Here is a 20,096-nt window from a genome sequence, read left to right as displayed (position 1 = left end):
ACCGAGCCACCCCCGGCCGGTGCAGCTCCCCACATCTTTCGGGCTGGATTCCGGCTGTGCCGGGGTCGGGAAGGGGCACTCACAGCTGGTGGGCGCTGCAGTTGTAGAACTTGAACTCGGTGCTGACGAAGGTCCTGCCCGTCTCCCGGGACCTCAGCTGGAGCACGACACCGAACCAGTCTGGGGACAGAGCAGAGCCCGTCGCTGCCGCCGGGGCCGGGGGGAGCAGCAGGGCCGGGGGTTCCACTGCCCACCGCGGAGCCCCCGCTGCTGGGGCACCTCGGGGTGTCACCTCCCACTGCCCTGCAGCCCCCCGGGTGCCTCTGTCCAGCAAAGCCTCCAAAAACCAGCCCTGGTGGCAAAATGCAGCAGAGATGAGGGGTGAAGCTGCCTTTTGGACCGTCACCCTGTTCCCTCATTCACTGTCCAGTGTAAAAGGTTCTGAGAGACAGCCCAGGACCAGAATCCTGGAATCACGGAAGGGTTGGGTTGGAAGGGATCCTCACAGACCCAGTGCCACCCCCTGCCATGGGCTGGGACACCTTCCACCATCCCAGATCGCTCCAAACCCCATCCAACCCCATCCCTGAGCACTTCCAGGGACTGGGCTCCACAGCTTCTCTGGGCATCGTCTCCCAGAGTTATCTCCTAGAGCAGGAGCCACTGCTGGAAGCAGGTGAAAAGCAGTGCAGCTCTCTGGGAGCCTGAGCTCTGGGGTAATTACGAGCAGATTGTTCTTTTGGGGCTGCTCTGGGCAGCCTGTCCTGGCCCTGCTGCCACGGGGCTCTGCTCCCTGCAGTGTTCCCCAAGGCTCAGCTCCATAAAATGCCTCAGAACCACAAAGGCATCACCAGGGAGGCACTGTGGACACCTGGAAGGATGCCAAGGGGAAAATGAGCTCCGAGCCAGCGGTGCTTCAGTTACAGGAAGAGAAAATATGACAGTGGTGACATTAATGAGGAGCCAACCCAAGGATGGGCACCGAAACAGAGAAACTGCAGCCACCTACTCGTGGGTGCTGAGCCAGGCCCAGGGGACATCTCTGCTTCCCAATTCACCCAGCCTGGCAGGGCTGAGAGCTCCTGGCCAGCCCTGAGCCACCCTGGAGGGGACAGACGGCTCCTGTGCTGCCCTGGGAGCTGTCTGGCAGCACAGGGAGGGAGTGAGGACAGGGCAACACTCCCTGCTGCTGCTGCCAGCCTGTCCTGCCCTGCGTGGGATGCATTTCCTGGGCATGAAGCTCCCTGGGTTCAATGGCTCTGAATTTCTCTGGCACAGCCCCAAAGGCTCGGCTCAGCCGATAGTCCCAGAGCTGCCCGGCGCTGTCTGCCACCGTGGCACTGCCCAGGATCCATCACTTACCCTGATCCTCGGGGATGGCAGGGACATCCTTGGCTGCTGGGGACACGCAGAGCACCTGGCTGCCCGACACCTGCCCCTCCACCTCGCTCAGGTTCCCGAAGAGGCAGCTGACACCGGCACTCAGGTCTGGGGCATCACTCACCCGCAGGCTGAGCTGCAGCAGGGCACCAGGGAGCAAAGCAGAGCTGTGAGCAGGCAGGGCAGCCCCAGTCGCCTCCAATTCCCACTCCTGGCTCTTTTCCCCTTCAAAATTACCCCCTCAAATCACCCAGCTGCCTTTCCATGGGGAAGGGAGGAGGAAAAAGGAAGGCAAGGATGTTCTTTGTGGATACAAACCCACCTTGGGGTGGCAATGGCAGATTTTTGTCCCCTGGCTGCTGTGCAGAAGCTTTGCCACCCTCAGTGCCTGTGCCAGGACCCTGAGAGCTGCAGTGACCATCCCCAAACCTCTGAGGTCAAACCACCCCTGTCCCCTGCACCGATGGGGGACACCAGGACAGAGTCCCCAGTGTCCCCAGCATGGCTGGGGAGTGTCCCCATGGCAAAGCAGGGCCTGGAGGGCTGACCCCCCTGTCCCCACAGCATTTTTACACGGGGGGCTGGGGGCAGCAGCTGCCACGGGGGCGTGGGGGGCTCTGGCAGCGACAGCTGGGAAGCTTCGGAGAGCCAGGCCTGAGCACAGCTCACAGAGGAGCTGCTTGGGAAACAAAGCCTTGCCTTTCACCAGCTCCAGAGACAGGGAAATGTGAGCTGAGGCACCAGGGGAAGGGGAATTTGTTTCTGCCACCCCCCTCCATCCTCTCCCCCGGCTCGGGTGACCCCTTGCCTCCCCCATCCCTCTGCGAGCGTGACTGCGTGAGAAAACATTTGTGCCAGAGGGAAGGGGGAAAGGCTGGAGCGTGGAGTGGTCCCTGCTGGAGGTGGCTGTCCCCTGTCCCCTGTCCCTGCCCCTGCCCCTGTCCCCTGTCCCCTGTGCCCTGCCCCTGTCCCTGTCCCTGTCCCTGTCCCTGTCCTGTCCCTGTCCTGTCCCCGCTCACCAGGAGGCTGTGCTCGGACACGGAGATGCTGCTGGGCTGCACGGCCACGCTCAGGCACTGCCCGATGCTCCCTGCGAAGCGGAACGGCTCCTCTGCCCGCTCACAGCGATCCCTCGGGGAGCACCTGGCAACAGGAGCACTGAGAGCACGGAAAACAGCCCCGGAGCACTGAAAACACCCCCCAGAGGACCAAAAACACCCCCAGAGCACTGAAAACATCCCCCAGAGCACTGAAAATACCCCCCAGAGCATCAAAAGCACACCCAGAGCACTGAAAACACCTCCCAGATCACTGAAAACACCTCCCAGATCACTGAAAACACCCCCAGGGCACAGAACACACCCCCCAGGGCACAGAACACACCCCAAACCCCTGGGGAGATGCTCCACAGCAGGACATGGTGATGCCCCAGGTAGGGAGCAGGTGTTGGGCACCAGGTTAGGACCAAAAATATTCCGTGTTCAGCAAAACCACAACGCCTGAGTATCCCGTGAGTGACTCCTGCAGCGGGACAGCATCCAGAGCTGCTCATCCCCAGTGCTGGGGGTGCCGGGGGTGCGGGGTGAGCCATGGGCTCATCTGCACACCCACTACAGCAGAAAGCAGCAACAGGCAGGGACAGGATGATGCCTCGGTCCTAATTAAAAGCACACAGCTCACTAATCATCTCCTGCTGGAGCTGGGGGTGACACCCAGCCAGGGGTGGGAGCTTCCAGCTGCTGCCAGCAGTGCTTGGCAGCTCCCAGCAGCAGGGATGGAGCCTCCGAGCCTGCCAGGGTGGCTGGGGCTGAGCACTCCACGTGCTCCAGCACGGCTCCTCAGCCCTGCTTTTACTGCAGGTGTCCCTGGAGCAGGGGCAAATCCAGCTGCTTCCAGCAGGCACCCACTGGGAGCCACGGGAGGACGTCCGTGCTGCAGACCAGGCTGGCATCCCTGCAGGATTTCCTGCTTTCTGTCATCTGGGGAAAATCCTTTCTTTCCAGCCTCCCCTCCATGGGTGCAGATGACAAATTCGCCCTTAAGGTCCCTTTGAAGCCCAGCATTGTGGGATTCTGTGGAACAGTGGGGGTTTGCTTTAGATGGAGGTAAGTGAAGTTTCCACCCTCCCTTTCCAAACCACCCCCATGATCCCCAACAAACGCTGGGGCTGCTCTCCTCACCCTCTCCCTTTTGTACCTTTTCCTTTGGAGCATAAAGGAGCGAAATATGAATGGTGCCAAAGGAAGAAATATCGAGGTTTAAGTGAATCTCTGAGATAGCCTTAAAGTGAGCTCTTGACTGGAGCCTTTATCTCATTGACTCGCTGGAATGGCTCTTTTTTATCATCCTATTTATGGCCACAGCCCCAACAGAGATAAATAGGCCTGGAGACAATAAGACACTTGCAGAGAGCAGCACGGGGAAGTCTTGCAGGCTTCGCATCCCACTGGGCTGGAGAGATCCTGTAACAATCCCCTGGAGGCCTCTGATGGCTCCCGAGGAGCAAAGGATCCTTCTGTCCATGCAGAGGGTGAACAAATCACCTCCTGCTCCACCCTCAGCCTTTCGACACCGTGTGAGCATCACCCCCTGACCCAGCACCCTTCCAGGGAGCAGCTGGAAGCAGGAACGGGTGAGAATGAAAGGGAAGAGGTGACAAATTAAACCCAAACACTCCAGCACTTGGGGCCTCCACACAAAGCTGACAGGGGCTTCGAGGAACAGCAAGATAAACTCAATTATTTACAATTAAAAAAAAAAAAATAAAGCTAAAAAATGATCACTGCTCCAAAGTGCAGATGCTTGAAGAGAGAGCTGAGAAATCCCATGGGGAAGAGCCCTTGTTGGGAATAGGTTGATGCTGAAATGTCACGGCCAAAAGGGCAGAGGAAATGACACTTTTCTCTCCTCTTGTCATCGAGGGTTTTGTCTCTGCAAAATGAAGATAACAACCTTTACCTGCCTCCCAGGTGGCTTGTGAAGGCTCAGCTCATTAGCATGGGGGAAGTGCTGGCTGATCCTCGCAGAGGAGCTGCTGCAGGGGCAGCACCAGACAGCCCCAGTGCAGCTCCTGCTGCAGCACCCCCTGCCCGCCCTGCTGCCCCCGGGATGGAAATAATTCCCTTCTGACAGGGGGTGGAAATAATTCCCTTCTGACAGGGGGTGGAAATAATTCCCTTCTGACAGGGGGTGGAAATAATTCCCTTCTGACAGAGGAAGCCTTTGGGACAGGACTGCACGAAGGGTGGCTCAGCTGTACGGCTGGACAGGCTCGCTCGGAAAGGAAAAAAGCCAAACGACCCCAAAGGATGCCCAGAGTGCTGCGGGATGCTCCGAGCTCTGCTGGTACCCCCAGCACCCCCCGAGAGGAGCCTGTGGGATGCTCAGGGGCAGCTGAGCTGCTTCTCCTGCCCCTCCCCGAGGTGGCCAGGACCCCGACCCGCGGCGGGGAGCTGCTGTGCCCCGCAGCCCCGGATCCAGGCCGGGTTTGTGGAGGAGCCTGCAGCTCCCTGCAGCACCTGCTCCCCAGGCAAGGGGCCAAGCCGGGTCCCTGAGCGCTGCCTCCCCATCCCCGTGCACCAAGGGGCTGCTCAGAGAGCTGGCATGGCGCCGGGGGCATTTCTGTTCCTGCTGCAGCCTCCTCCCCGAGCTCGCTGCCCGGTGGGCTCCTTCCGCCCTAGGAAGTGCTGGTTTTTATGGCAGGCCGGAGGAAGGAAGGGCACGGACACCTCCTGAATGCAGAGAGGCTTTCCTGGAGCTGCCCTGCAGAAAAGCACCCTCAGCCCTTTGTGGCAGCTCCCGGCCCTGCTGCCGGATCCCCCCGGAGCAGCCGGAGCCGGGATCCCCTGAGCTGCCCTGGCGGGGTTGAAATCTCCCTTTTGGGGCTTTAAAGGGGCTCCGTGCTCTGCTCTGCTGCTGAAACCTCGCTGCGAGCAAAGCCCCGCTCACAGGGTCATATCTGCCGTTAAAAATTCCACATTATTTGGGATTTGCACCTGGGCAAAGAGCAGGAGGGTGAAAACACCAGGAGGGATGTGCAGACCAGCAGGCCTCCCTTGCCACCAGTTCAAATCCTGGTTTTCCATCGTGTCCACATCACCCTGGGATGTGACGAGTTGATTTCCCTTCACCTCTCCTCGGGAGCTCAGGGATCTCCCCTGACATTCCTCCCAGGGAATGTCCAAAGGGGAGAAAAATGGACTTGAGGAGCTCCAGCCTGACTCTCTTTGCTTTGTGTGGGAGGCTCCGGGAAGCTCCGGGAGCTGCTTTTGTCACCAAGGAATGGCCAAGGCCACACTTACATGTGGTGCAGGGAGCACCAGCCGCAGTGGGGGTCCCCCGAGCTCAGGCACTCCTGGCAGGTCGTGTACTGCTCACAGGACTCCACGGGCACCCGGGACACCTGCAAGGAACACACACACTGAGTGCTGCTGTCCCCAGCACGGCCAGAGCAGCCCCAGAGCCCCCTGCGCCCCTCAGAGCCACACTGCAGCAGATCCCAAAATGAGTTTGTTCCCACATCCAGGAATGGGAATTATTGGGGGCTGGGGGAGTCCTGGGCATGCTGAGCCCCAGCTCTTCCTCGGGTTTTCCTGGGACCCCGCTGACAGAGCCTCCCCGGGGCTGGAGCCTCCCCTCCCCTCCCCTCCCTGATTTACTGATTCACGCTTTGCTGCCTCACCCCGCACCCGGGCAGCTGCTGCAGGGGATAAATCACTGGCATGGTGGCAGCTTGTGGGGTCTGGGGGGTGTTTCACTCTGAGCCCTTCCAGCAGCAGCCACTGGGGCCCCAGGCCTGGCCCAGCTGTCCCCTCCAGGCAGGGATGCCACAGGTGGGAGAACCCCAAAGGCTGCTGCAAACCCTCTCCCACCACAGCACACGAGGAAGGTCCTGCCTGACGCCGAGGAGCAGCACGGTCCTGACCTATTTACCAGCACTGAAACCCCCAGAGGCTTCAACACAGCACCAGGCTTCAGCCACAGGTCACTGCCTGGCCCCAGCCAAGACATCGGTAACCTTTTTAACCACTTCAACCTTTCCAACCCATCCTGTTCCACCTCCAGCATTTTTAACCACTTCAACCTTTCCAACCCACCCCGTTCCACCTCCAGCAGCAGGGTGGGCTTGCATCTCCAGCTCCTGTAGTGTTCCCTCTACAAAATGTGGAAGAAATTCCTTCCTGTAAGGAGGCACTGGAACTCAAGAGACTGTGGACTCCCTGTCCCTGGAGGCGTTCAAAGCCAGGCTGGACAGACCTTGGCACGACCTGGGACAGCGGGAGGCCTCCAGGTGATTTTTAAGCTCCCTTCCGTCCCAGGCAGTTCCATAATTCCGCGATTTTATTCCCATTCCTCCCAGCTGCTGCAGATAATCCTCTGCCAGCCTCCCCGTGTGAGAACCCCTGGGCTTGGTCTGGGGTCTCATGTGGTGATGAAATCTCTCCTCCAACCTGAGCTTTCAAAGAAAAACTCCGCAGCCTCTTGTTGTTCGGTCTCAAGGCAGTTTATTGTGAGTTATATAAAAGATTTTCTTCTCGGGCTACGGCTGTTGGGTCAGCAGCCCAGGCAGAGGCACACACACACCCTGACATCCTCTCTGTCTGTGTCTTCTTCTCTCCCCACCCAGGGCTGCTGCTATCTTTTATATGATATATTATGTGTTATGTTTACAGTTTTCCCCAATACCTATTACCTATGTTAAATGGTGCTTTTCTACTCTAAACCAATCTGTGAGTGCCAACATCACCGAGAACATGGAGGCAAGGAAGAAGAAGGAGGAAGGACAGGATCAGCCCACTTTCCTCCATCTTAGAACTTCTGACCCCCATGTACAAAGTAAACACCCCCCTGTACAGGTGCTAAAACCCCCCTGTACAATACTAAAAAAATTTCCCCTCTGTTTTGTAACTACTTTTACTATACTATCTAACCCTTTGTGACTGCTTGTTCCACCTTCAAAGCATGACTCAAACTCAAAATCACAGCTGTTTGCAGCTGCCTGCCAGGGTCTCAAATGCTTCTGACCGAGGCCTGGAACCTCTAAAAATGTCTGAAGGACATTTTGAGTTCCAGCATCCCCACGGCTCTGGGGCCCCCGGAGCGCTGCCTGCGACTGGCTGGGAATCCCAAGGGGCGCTGGATGCTCCGGCTCCGTCCGTCACAACAGCACCCGGCTCGCAGCGGCCGCGCTGAAAGGAGCAGTGTCTGCCACACAACAGCCACTGTCCCACCGGGTGCTGCTGGCACAGTGAGAGCCCAGTTCCTCTCCGAGCACCGCACCAATAGGGCTGCTGTTCTTCTTGTTTCCTCAGCCCCGCTCGACAGCTTTTCCTGGAACAGAAATCGCCGGGGTTGGGGTTTTGTGGCCGTGGTGGAGCCCTGGGGAGAGCGCAGGGCTCGCTGTGGGATGCTGGAAATGAGGGACAGAGCTGGCAGTGCCTTCAGCTGGATGGGGAGAGCTTTGGGAACGGAGAGCAGAAATTCGGGTCAGAGGTGCGGATGGAGGGCTGGGGTCTGGCTGCTGGCTGCAGAGGGGCTGGGTGCCCTGGCAGGGGCTGTGCCCAGCTGGCCACAGGTGATGTGCTTTTTGCTGCTTTGCCTCCTCCTTCCAAGGAGCAAAAAAGCACTTTACAGTGCTAAAATAAAGCTAAAAATGATGGGGTGGGAACTAGCCTAGGGGCCTGATGACAGAAGAGCCGCCCAGGATGCCCAAACAGGGCTCATTCCTGCCCAGGCCCAGTGAGCTCCCAGCACTTCCCAGTGCAGACCATTGCTGCAGCTCTTGGCTGCAGAACCAGCAGCAAACACAGGTTTTTCACACCAAAAAGCTCCCTGTGGGAGACACCAGCCAGCACAGGATGCGCCCAGGGATGTCGCTGGGCTTCCCCTAAAATCAGCCCAGCACGCTGAGCAGCCTGGGGGTCAGGACAGCCCCAAAATCCCCCAGCACTGCGGATCCACCGCTCAGAGGGAGGCTTGGCAGGATCTGTGCCCGTGATTTAAATGCAGCTCAGGGCTTGTTTCATGTTTGTGAGGAGCTGGATGCTCTCGCTGCGCTCTATAAATAACGGAGGGTTGGAATTATGTGAATAAGAGTTCATTAGAGATGATTTGATGTTGAGCGCTTCGTTTCTTTTTCTGCTCAGGAGCTGCGGCTTCTGCACATGATAATTCTTTAAAAACCACACAGAGGTTTTGAACAGTGTCTCTGGAGGAGCATCTGTGTGAAGGACAGCAGCCAAGGATCCAGTGCTGCTGGGGATCTCCTGGCTCCTGAGGGCACAGCCCTGCTCCCCCCAGCCCAGCTGTGACCTCTCTCCCTGCCCTCCCTGCCAAAATGGACCTGCTGCTCAGCCATGAAATGAAAAAGCCTCATTATTACTGTCACTGACTGCCTGACCTCTAACACCAGCAAAATAAAATACATTAAAAAAACCCACAACAAAACAAACAAACAAAACCTCAAAAAAACCCCAATACAGACTCTCCAAAACACAGGAATTTCTACTCTGCCAGCCCCAGGAACAAAAAACTGTAAGAAAGCAATTCAAAATAAATAAACAAACAAGCGAATAAATATTAAATAAATACTAAATAAATAAATAAACACAGCCAAAGCAGAGTTGCCACAGCTTTTGCGTGCTACCAGCCCAGGCCTGTGACCTGCTCTGGCTGGAGACAGCCCCTGGAGCATCTCACAGCCACAGCAGGCTGCCCACAGACCCCTCAGGGGGCTGGAGTTCAAACAGAAAATCTATTTTTAATGACTTTGGAGAGTGGAGTAGAGATGCCAACTAGTTCAGTGTAATTAAAGCCATCTATCACTCACTGAGCAGGAGCCCAAAGTTGATGAACTTTCCAATGAGATTTGATTCTTTCCTTTATTCATGAGCAAACTCTGCTTTGTGCCGGGGCAGGAGACGTGAAAAAGTGTGGGAAGGAGCAAGGAGGACGCCTCAGCTCAGCCATTAATGTGTCAGGGTGACAGGGAAAATAAAGTCAGACTTTCCCAAGGGCTGTGAAAAGTCTGACAGACTCTTCCCCCTGCTCCTCCTCCTGTGCCTCCAAGCAGAGCTCCAGGTGCAATATCCTGCTGGGCACCTTTGCCAAAAAAATCCCAGTGTGCAGGGTGGGAACGCGCTGGCTTTGCTGAGCAAGGCACGTGGCTGCAATCTGCCTCGGGCTGTGGAAATCCCTACCTGGAAACTGGTTCCAGACTGGAAATCCCTACCTGGAAACTGGTTCCAGACTGGAAATCCCTACCTGAAACTGATTCCAGACTGGAAATCCCTACCTGGAAACTGATTCCGGATTGGAAATCCCTACCTGGAAACTGATTCCGGATTGGAAATTCCTACCTGGAAACTGATTCCAGACTGGAAATCTCTACCTGGAATCTTATTCCAGATTGGATATCCCTACCTGGAAACTGATTCCAGATTGGAAATCCCTACCTGGAAACTGATTCTGGATTGGAAATCCCTACCTGGAATCTTCTTCCAGATTGGAAATCCCTGCCTGGAAACTGATTCTGGATTGGAAATCCCTACCTGGAAACTGATTCCAGACTGGAAATCCCTACCTGGAAACTGATTCTGGATTGGAAATCCCTACCTGGAAACTGATTCCAGATTGGATATCCCTACCTGGAAACTGATTCCAGACTGCAAATCCCTACCTGGAAACTGATTCCATATTGGAAATCCCTACCTGGAAACTGATTCCAGACTGGAAATCCCTACCTGGAATCTTCTTCCAGATTGGAAATCCCTGCCTGAATCTGCTGCTCCTGCCTGGTGGAGATCTCAGACACACCCAGAGTGTGGAAGGACCAGGAGCCAGTGGGATGCAGGAAATGCATCCATGGGGCACAGCCAGGCCACAGAGGAGAGGGGAAAAGGGAATTTTAAGCACAAATCACCGAGGAGCATCCCAGGGATGCTGTGGAGCTCCCAAAGCGGGGAAGGGCTCCAGCATCCATCCCTGTGGCACAGGAAGGCCCGGAGCAGGTGAGGGGCAGCAGCTCTGCTGTCCCACGCCCCCAGCACAGCAGGGAGGTCTGAGAGCCCCCGCCGGGCTGTCAGAACCAAATCAACGCCGGGAAGTTCTGGCAGAGAGGCAGCGAGTGGGAGAGGACACGGAGACAACGTTGCCATGGCTACGAGGGGATTATTTAATTACAGCACTGCAGAGGCACCGGAGAGCCCCTTCAACTCTGATCCAGGCAGCCTTTGCAGCCTTGGCTTTGCTGCTACAAGAACCTCATTAACATCTGAGGAGGACAAGCTGTGCTGGAGCACGGGGACCCCGTCACTCTCCCAGCGAGGGATCAGATCTGCTGCAAACATTCCCAACCCTGGGCACCCCCAGACCCTCCCCGTGCCCTGCCAGCCCCCCGAGGGAGGCGATGGAAGCAGGGACAGCCTCCTCTGGGAAGCAAGACAGACTGAAAAAATAGCAAATATCCCGAAGTCAGGCTTGCTGAAGCAGGAAAATCGCCCTCAAGCCAGAGTTTCCTGCCTCCATGCGGCCCAGCATCGCGGCAGGGCTCGGAGCAGCCTCGTGTTCTGGCACACGGGCTCCTGCAGACAAACACTTTCCTGTGGTTTACCACGGCTCCAGTTAATCATCACATCAATATGGAACATCTGAGCGGGGTTTGTTGGAATAACAGAGTGCCAGGCAGAGATCCCAGCCCCGCTCCCAGCGGCAGCGCAGAGGGGAAATGATTCCCATCTCCAGCGCGTGACCGTGCGTGGCACGCTGCCTCTGCTCGCCCTGGCAGCCCCTGCCCTGCTGCCAGCAGGTGACAGTGACCCTCCGGGGCTGCAGGGTGGGCACGGGGGCAGCTGCCCCTGCCTGGCACCGGCTGGGCCATCCCTCACCCCTCCGGGCTCCCAGCTGTGGCCGGGGGCTCAGCCCAGCCTTTGGGGTCCCACTCTGGCATCCCCCCCCTGCTCGGGCTGGCACAGCGGTGCCAGCTCGGTGTGGCAGCCACAGAGTGCCTGGGGCGCCCCAGCTCTGCCTCCTGCTGTCGGAACTCAAAATGTCCCTCAGACATTTTTGGATGATCTGGGCCCAGGTCAGAAGCATTTGAGACCCTGGCAGGCAGCTGGAAACAGCTGTGATTTTGGGTTTGAGCCATGGAATGAGTTACCAACTTTGCAGGTGGAACAAGAAGTCACAAAAGTTTAGATACTAGAGTAGAAGTAGTCACAAAGTAGACGGAAGAATTTTTTATTATTGTACAAGGAGTTTTAACACCTGTACAGGGGGGTTTTTGCTTTGTACATGGGAGTCAGAAGTTTTAAGATGGAGGAAAGTAGGCTGATCCTGTTCTTCCTCTTTCTCCTTCCTCACCTCCATGTTCTTGGTGATGTTGGCACTCACAGATTGGTTTAGAGTAGAAAATCACCATTTAATATAGGTAATAGGCATTGGGAAAAACTGTAAACATGTCACACGTAATGTACCATATAAAAGACAGCAGCAGCCCTGGGCTGGGGGAGAGAAGAAGAAGACAGCAGTCAGAGAGGATGTCAGGGTGTGTGTGTGCCTCTGCCTGAGCTGTGAGCAAACCACAGCAGCCCCAGAAGAAAATCTTTTATATAACTCGCAATAAACTGCCTTGAGACCCAACAACAGAGACTGCTGAGCCTTTCTTTGGAAGGAAGGTTGGAGGAGAGACTTCCAGCACACAGAGCCCCTGAACCAGGGCGGGGTTCCGACATCCTGCCTGGCACAGGACACCTGCACTGGGGCTGGCACGCACGGCACCTCCACTGCTCCTCAGTGGTTTGTGGTTAAAATCCCCCTCTGCCCTCTCCTCTGTGTCCTGGCTCTGCCCCTCATGCCTCTCCTGTGCCCGCTGCCTCCAGAGCTGGGCAAACACCCAGAACCGGGAGGGAATCCTTCCATCTTCAGCGCTGAAATGGAATCTGGGGCACAGACCTGGCTGAGGAATGCACAGGAGCTCCTGGAATGGCAAATGCAGCCAAATTCGTGGATTAAACAATGAGGTGCAGGCTCCTCTGAGCTGCTCCTGCCCCGGGGTGCTGGTGACAGCTCGGTGTCCCCACACAGGGAGGGCAGCTGGGGAGGACAGGACCCCCACAGATCCTTCTCCTTTGGGACCCTAAACCACTCATTTTCTTGCAGATCTGACCCACAGAACCTCTCCCTGACAAGAAAAGGGGGGGATGAGGGTGCCAATAATGAGGAATGTGATGCTAAAGGTCTCCCCTACAGGGACAGAGCTCTGCTGTGATGGATCCACGTCCCTGGATCCCTGGGAAGACACCACACCTCAGGGGAGTGACCATTTCACTCCTGACTGCACAAAAAGGGTGGAAGGAGCTCCTGGAAGCCGTGATCCAGGCAGGACCTCCCCTGCTCCTCACCTGCCAGGGTGCCACAGCCTCCCTGCTCCCGTGGGAGGCCCCTGTGGGATTGCAGGATGATGTTCCTGGAGCAGCCGGGGCACAGCCCCGTGCTCCTGCCAGGGGCCATCACCGCTGCCATCACAAGTGGCTCCAGGACGTGTTGGCACCATCTCCTGCTGCCACCCCGCCGTGGCCACCAGCTGCTGAGCACTGCCCTTTGATTGGCCCAGGCCTCAGGGGAACTAATTAATCAGGATAAAAGGGGGGCAGCCTTCCAAAATTTCCGGGCTCAGGTGGGGATCAGTCCAACACAGCAAACTTTCATCTCGCACCAGCTCACGGCCTCTGAGTCCTGGGCTTTGCCCGGCTGCCATGGAACTCCTGGCGTGCTCCCTGCAGTCAGCTAAAAGTTTTAACAAAAGCTCAGAAAGTTAATTAAGGTGAATAATTATAAAGTGTGCGCTTCTTCCCCTCTCTGTTTGGCGAGAAAGCAGCAGAAATGCAATTCGGAATGGCTTTGGAGCAGTAACCAATGTAATTAGGTGTTCAATGAGTGCTCACCACTGGGCTCTGCTTATAAAAATTACTGTTTTACTCCCAGCATTTTGCCAGAGAGGCGTGAACAGCACAGAGCTCCCCTTCCCCGGGACTCTAATTAGGCTTGGACGCCTCCAGCTCAGGGCTGCCCAGCCCTGCAGGTGATGCCTGGGCTCCCCCCGGCTCCAGGAGGGGAGCAGAGACAGGGACAGAGCCCCTGGCACTGGGCAGTGGGAGAGATTCCACTCTGGGAGGGTGGCACACCCTGGCACAGGTGCCCAGAGCAGCTGGGGCTGCCCCTGGATCCCTGGCAGTGCCCAAGGCCAGGCTGGCTGGGGTTTGGAGCACCGGGGACAGTGGGAGGTGTCCCTGCCATGGCAGGGGGTGGCACTGGATGGGCTTTGAGGTCCCTTCCAGGCCAAACCATTCTGTGGTTCTGTGACACCCTGAAGGTGGGGATGCCTTAGAGGGGAACACACCCTGTGAGGAGCCAGAGCAGCCAGCTGGAAGCACCCTGAGCATTTATCAGCAGCATCCCTGCTCCGAGCAGCTTCCCGGGCTGCGTGGGCACGCTGCAGCTGCAGAGTCCCAGCAGGGATAGCCACGCTGGGGAGCACAGGCAGCAGCTCTGCTGAGGAGCCCTGCATCCCGGGCTGTGGATCCCAGGCAGACTGTGAGTGCCTGCAGTCTGTTTCTCCTGGCTCCCAGGAAAAGCACACGCCAGACAGCAGAGCCCCTTCCCCCAGGCTGCCAGCCTGCAACTCACGGATTCACTTCAGTCCTTAAAAAGGATTGTGGCAGGCTAAGATAAAACAGTATAGTTTAAAATGATAAACAGACTCCTAAATGGGACTGGAGTCTTAATGAAAACAGTAATGAATGAATGAGGCAAGCAAATATTCCCCATTAATATTAGACAGATAGATTAGATCCCTGGGTGCTGCATTTAAAACTGACATGAAATTACTTCAATTACTCTGCATTGATAAATAACAAGGCCGTATTTACTGTTAAAACACATTTCCTCCACGCTCCCCCATGCTTGCTTTGGCTTCTGCTTCTCCAGAGGGAGAGGGGATCACTGAGAGGATGGGAAATGCACCGGGCTGGAGCTTCCCCCTGCCCACGGGAGAGCTGTGCTGCTCAGCACCCGGCCAAGGTGCTCAGGGCACCCGGCCAAGGTGTTCAGGGCCCCTGGCCCGGAGGAGCAGCCCCATCAGGCTCAATCACCACCCTCAGCCCTGCTGTTTCAGCCCTGGCAGTGCTGTGCAGGAGGCAGAGCAATCACTGACAGCCACTTCAAACCTGATGCTCGCAGCATCCTTCCCTCTCAGAGAGTCACGCCGCTTCCCCTTGCTGGTGGGTACAGCTGCTCAGCATCCTCCTTTCCACGCTGGGAAAGTGAGATTAACCTGATCAGAGGCCTCTTCTGATGAAGAGATCATAGATGGATAATTCCTGGGTGTTTGCTGGCATTTACATGCTAATGATGAAAGGCACTCTGGTAAAGGTAATGTCAACACGAGTCCCTTGTCCTTGCATCTCAGCCTCCAGCCCAGCCATCTGTTCTCAGGGTTCAAAAAGCTCTGGAGAACAGGTTGCTGCTAGAAAAGCTGCAAAAGCTCTTCCCAGCTCTGCTGCCTCAGCCTGTGAAGCTCCATGCCTGGCTGGAGTGTCCTGGAAGGCTGGGGATGCTCAGAGCACTAAAGCACACCCGGCTCTGCTGGCAAACCACCGATGTCTTGCTGCTAGAGGATCTGAAATATCTGCTAAAAAAACCCTCACTCAGCCTCATCACATGTCAGTGTACAAGAAAGACATAAAAGATCTCATTTCAGGGGTACAGGAGCAGTGAAGCATCCAGAGATCCTGAGCCCAGGTCACTGCTGCAGATCCAACATCCCAAATTTCCTGAGGGAGAGGAGGGGAATAACTCCCTGCTTCCTCCCAGCTGGGATGCAAGCCCCCGGGGAAAGGCCAGCCAGCAGCTCCAGGGAGCTGCAGCTGAAATGCTGCTGCTGGGGGATTCTCTGAGTGTGGGAATGGGGCAGGAGGGCCCAGGGGCTCTGTGTACCAGGCAGGGATAAATTCACTTCCCAGGAGGCAACAAAACTCAGGCTTGGTGCTTCCCCAGCCGAAACCAGGGTAAAACAGCCAAGTGGAGAGGGAGGAGTGCCCAGAGCTCTTCCCAGAGCTCAAGGGCTGGATGACCTTTCCAATACCATACCTGTATAAATCTTACTTAATGAAATAAAAAAAAAAAAATACGATGAAGGTTAAATCATTCCCTGCAGCAGATTTACACGGAAAACAAGGCCTGCTCAGATAGCGGTGGGTTTACACAACAGCCCTTTAACATTCCTTTCCTAACGACTGGGGTGACTCCTGAGCAGCCCTAACCACAGCATGAGTGATCCCAGCCCCAGCCAAGGGCAGCGTGCCAGGACGGAGGCAAAGGAAGCAGCTCCAGCCTGGGCTTTCTTAAACACACAATTGGGGGTTTTGCTGGGTCACGAGTCACAGCACGGCGGTTTTCCCCCATCAAACCCTGCCCACAACATCCCCGGCCCTCGGGACATGACTTCATTTGCGGTGCCACCACAAGTGAGCTCTTTAAACACCCCCTGCCCTCGCCTCCCCTCCAGAGCAAACACGGCTGCCTGCGGCTTGGAAGAGCCCCTGGGAAAGTGGAAGCACCAACCACAGGCCTCCCGGTGTGGGAAAGGAAAGCTGGGATGGTTTTTGTAGCCAGGCTAGAGGGTTTAGCTTTGATCTTTACCTGCTTCTCCTTGGGCTGCTGTTGTGCTGCATGGGAGATGCGGAATCAAAGTGCAGCTCTGGGGCTGTGGCGCTGCTCTGACGGGAGGCAGGGCTGGCAGGAGCCCCGAGCCTCCACTCAAACCCCAGAACTGCTGCATTAACACTCCCAGGGCTGCCACGCTGCTCTGACGGGAGGCAGGGCTGGCAGGAGCCCCGAGCCTCCACTCAAACCCCAGAATTGCTGCATTAATACTCCCAGGGCTGCCACACCGAGGCACTTGTCCCTGGCAGCCACCTCAGCTCCTGCTGTAAGCAGTTGCTTTGACATTAACTTCTCAGTGGCCGGATCTGGCTCTCAGAACGGTGGCGTTTTGGGCAAATAATGCCACGAGACTATTTCTGCTCCACCGGAGCCTGAGGAACTTGTGCATGCATTTCCATAAATATCACTGGCGCCAGTACAGCACCAGACCCAACAGACTGCGAGGGGGATCCTGCAGACTGCTGCCGAGCCTACCTACAGATAGCTCCAGGAAAAGCTCTGGGCAGAGGGCAAAATTCACCAACTTCTGTGGGGAATGGAGCCCTCAGCTCCCAGGGAGGCCGGGAACAAGGCGAATTATTACCCCAGGAGGCTGGAAGTGGATGGCACTGAGCAGCTGGCAGGGATCAGTTCATTAAGGACAGCAAAAAGCAGGGCAAGAGCTGGTGGATCCACGACCTGCTCTGCCTTCTGCCTCTGGCAGGGAGCAGGGCACAGGGACCCACCAGGGCGGCTCTTTGTGCCGCGTGAAAGGTGTGAAAGCACCACTTCTGGACCAAACGTGGTCCCTGGCGTGATGCTCGTCAGCTGCAAAGCTCCCACCGGGGGCGAGTGCCCCTGGCAGTGCCCCAGCTGCCGTCCTGCTGGGAGCAGCTGCTCCAGGGGCATCCACCGCAGGCTGGCTGGCAAGGGACGGGGTTAATAGTCCCACTCCACGTGTGACCTCTCTTCCCCCTCTCCAGAGCTCCTCATTACCCAGCTGAAGCAAGAGGGGCAGCCTGGGGCTCTGCCAGCCCCGGTGCTCAGGCTGTGCTGATGGCATCGATCTGCGCACGCCGGGAGAGATCCCAGGGAAGGCAGCTCCTGCCATCCCACCCAGCTAATCAGGGCCAAAACCCGAGGAAAACACGGCAGCAGCAGCGGGTCCCCCCTCGGAACAGGAGAGCAGCTCGCGGGGATGAATAAAAACGCTGCTAATGAAAAGGTGCCCGCCACGGCTCGCTCCCCGCTGCCCCGGCAGCCTGACAATTGGCAGATGAACCTCGGTGCTTTATGTGCTCCCCCTCTTTATTCTCTCTCATAAAACTGGCAGGAGCAGGGGTCGGACAGAGCTGCCGGCGGCAGCTGTGCTCAGGATGAAAAATGAGCAGCACATGCACGGAGGCAGCTGGAGCGCAGCGAGGGACCCCGGGGTCCCCCGGGTTATTTCCCCCTCTCCAGAGGGGCCCTGAGCTTAACCCTTGCATTCCTGTGCTGGAGCAAAGCAGCCAAAGGCACAGACCCGGGTCACGCCTGGTCCCCAACGTGGGGTGCGTGTCCCGGGCCTGCAGAGCGTTCCTGGAGATGCCAGAGGAGCTGCAGCCCTGCTAGAACAGGCATCGTGCCACCCTGGTTTTTTAAAAGTTTTAAAGTTCTTTTAAAAGTTTCCTAAACTTTCTTATGTTTACAAATTTCTACTAATGTTTCTCATGTAGTGTTCATATAAATAATGATTATTTTATATTCTTCTTTGTAAGAAGACAGAAGTAATAGACTGTTAATTTGACCAGTGTGGTTGGAGAAGTAGCAATTTCATCCTCCAATTCATTTTTAAAGTTCTATAAATTGCGAGGTCAGAAATAAAATTATCTCCTTTTTTTCTTTTACATCTTAAAGTAAGTAGGTGAGTTATTTCACATCACAGTGCAGCAGTGCTCACACAGCACAGCAGGGCACAGCTGCTGCCAGCAGCGAGGAAACACCGTCCCAGCTCCTGGGCGAGGGAGGGCACTGCAGTGGGGCACAGCACGGGTGGAGGGCCCTGTCCATCCCCAGAGCCTGCTGGGCTGGCACTTTCACAGGGCACACAGGCAAGGTGTGCCCCAAATCGCTGCCAGCACTCTGTGCCCGGCCCAATGTCCCCAAGCCACCCATGCCCTGCCACCCGGAGCTGCCTTTGCCTGGCGGGGAGCAGGAATGTTCTGCTGTCCCACAGAGCCCCTCAGTGCCTGGCCCCCTGCCACCCTGGCATGCAGGGGGACGGGGAGGCCACATTTGGTTTGCCCTCCTCGCTGAGGAGCCGGCCCAGGCCGTGTCCTGCCGCCCACCGTGGGCAGCAGGGTGGGCACAGCCCCACATCTGCCCACTGCCAGCAGCCTCCCAGGCCGTGCTGCGCCTCAATGCCGGCTTTGTTCCCGGGCCTGGCACGTCCCAGGGTGTCAGTGACACTGAAAAGCTTTGACTGGCCCTTTCTGTTTGTTTTCTTGGCACGCGCAGGCATCGCTCCACTGGCCCAGCCTCGGCTCTGCCCCGCGCCTCGCGTGTGCCCGGCAGGATCGCCGAGCGGCAGCTCTGCCCAGAGAAGGGGCTGGGCACCCGCTGGTGCCATCCGGCCCCTCTGCCTCCTTCAGTGCCCATTTCCCTCTGCCTGCTTTTCCAGCACAGCACCCCGCATCCCAGAGTGGGCGACCAGTGCTGGGCACTGCCCAGGGAATGGGCACGGCCCCGAGGCTGCCGGAGCTCCAGGAGCGTTTGGGCACTGCTCCCAGGGATCCACGTGTGGCATTCACACTCTCTGGACACAGAGACACGATTCTGTCTCTCAGGAGAAGCACAGGGAGAAGAAGAGAGAACAATCTTTATCTCTGCTCCTTGCTTTTCCCCATGTGGGATGTGGTTGGAGATTGTTCACCTGCAGGGATGGCTGGGTTGGATTCTGGTGAAGTTTTTGGGGTCAGTGACTGATGGGATACAGCTGGGTTGGACTCTCAGCACAGAGTCACGAGTGTTTTGTTAGGTAAGTAAGAAATAAGTATGTAGAATAGTATAGTCTCTCTTTAAATAGTATATTAATGTAATGCAGTGTATTTTTAATAAAGCTGTCCTTCAGCCTTCTGATCTGGAGCAGACATCATCATTTCTTCCCTGAGCCGGGGTCTGCCACATTTTTATGATATGCACAGGGTGGGACTTTGGGGTGTCTGGGCAGGATTTGGACTGGATGATCCTTGTGGGTCCCTTCCATACTTGAGGATTCCATGAATCCTGGCTGGCAGAGCTGCAAGGTTCATCCCTCAGAGCCCACATCCCACGAGATGCTGCCTTTCCAGGGGAACTCTGTGGCAATGCTGGGGACATTCAGCACAGCCAGCCCAGACCCTGCTCAAATCTTCTCCAGAGCCACAAAGGCTGCTGCACACAGGGCAGGCACACGAGCAGCCCTCAATTCCCCATTTCTGAGCCATTCAGGCTTCTTCAAACTGTTCAAACACTGCAGAAACCTGGGAGGAACGTGCCAGGCATGGCAGGTTTGTGTAATTTTATAGAGCCTTGGAAATCCAAAGCATCTGAGTGCCCTAAGTAGCTTTAAAGGTCATGGAGAGGTGTCATTGTGCTTCCACAGCCTGGCGAGGGCCCTGCCTTGTGTTTGCTCCAGGAACTCTCCGCAGTCTCCACGGCTTTTTAGCAGGGATTGCTCTCCAACTCCATCACGCTGTCCTTGCCAGTCAATTTTCTGCTACTCCATCACTTTCCCATTTGTATATCATTACACGCGGCTGTCAAAAATAATTTAGGAACCTGACGGGCAGCGTGAGGAACGAGCCATCCTAAGCATATCCCAAACTCCCGAGTTCTGGAGGAAAATGAGCTCTAAGCCCTTTTCCCACAGAAGGAGCCGGGCATGGCTGGGTATAGGACACGGGTCTGTCCCCACCCATGGACACATCAGTGGGGACCAAGGAAACATCTCAGGAGACACCACAGCCAAGCTCCAGGGCCACAGCAAACCCAGGGAA

At 56.5% G+C, this 20,096-nt stretch overlaps 1 protein-coding gene across 4 annotated transcripts in view; it reads right to left on the bottom strand.

The window, feature by feature from the left end:
- Positions 1-20,096, bottom strand: part of PLXNA2 (plexin A2) — a 141,926-nt gene that overhangs the window by 57,661 nt on the left and 64,169 nt on the right. For all 4 annotated transcript variants that reach the window (XM_021536033.4, XM_021536032.4, XM_085561080.1 and 1 more), the window contains exons 5-8: positions 5,682-5,782; positions 2,400-2,523; positions 1,363-1,516; positions 84-180 (exon numbers count right to left, since the gene is read on the bottom strand). In XM_021536033.4, coding sequence (XP_021391708.1) covers positions 84-180; positions 1,363-1,516; positions 2,400-2,523; positions 5,682-5,782 — 476 coding nt within the window. The remainder of the gene's footprint in view (positions 1-83; positions 181-1,362; positions 1,517-2,399; positions 2,524-5,681; positions 5,783-20,096) is intronic.

Source organism: Lonchura striata, chromosome 26 (genome assembly GCF_050655825.1).
Source record: "Lonchura striata isolate lonStrDom1 chromosome 26, ASM5065582v1, whole genome shotgun sequence".
NCBI lineage: Eukaryota > Metazoa > Chordata > Aves > Passeriformes > Estrildidae > Lonchura > Lonchura striata.
The sequence above is the reverse complement of the archived record's forward strand: the minus strand, read 5'-3'. Positions and strand labels throughout refer to the sequence as shown.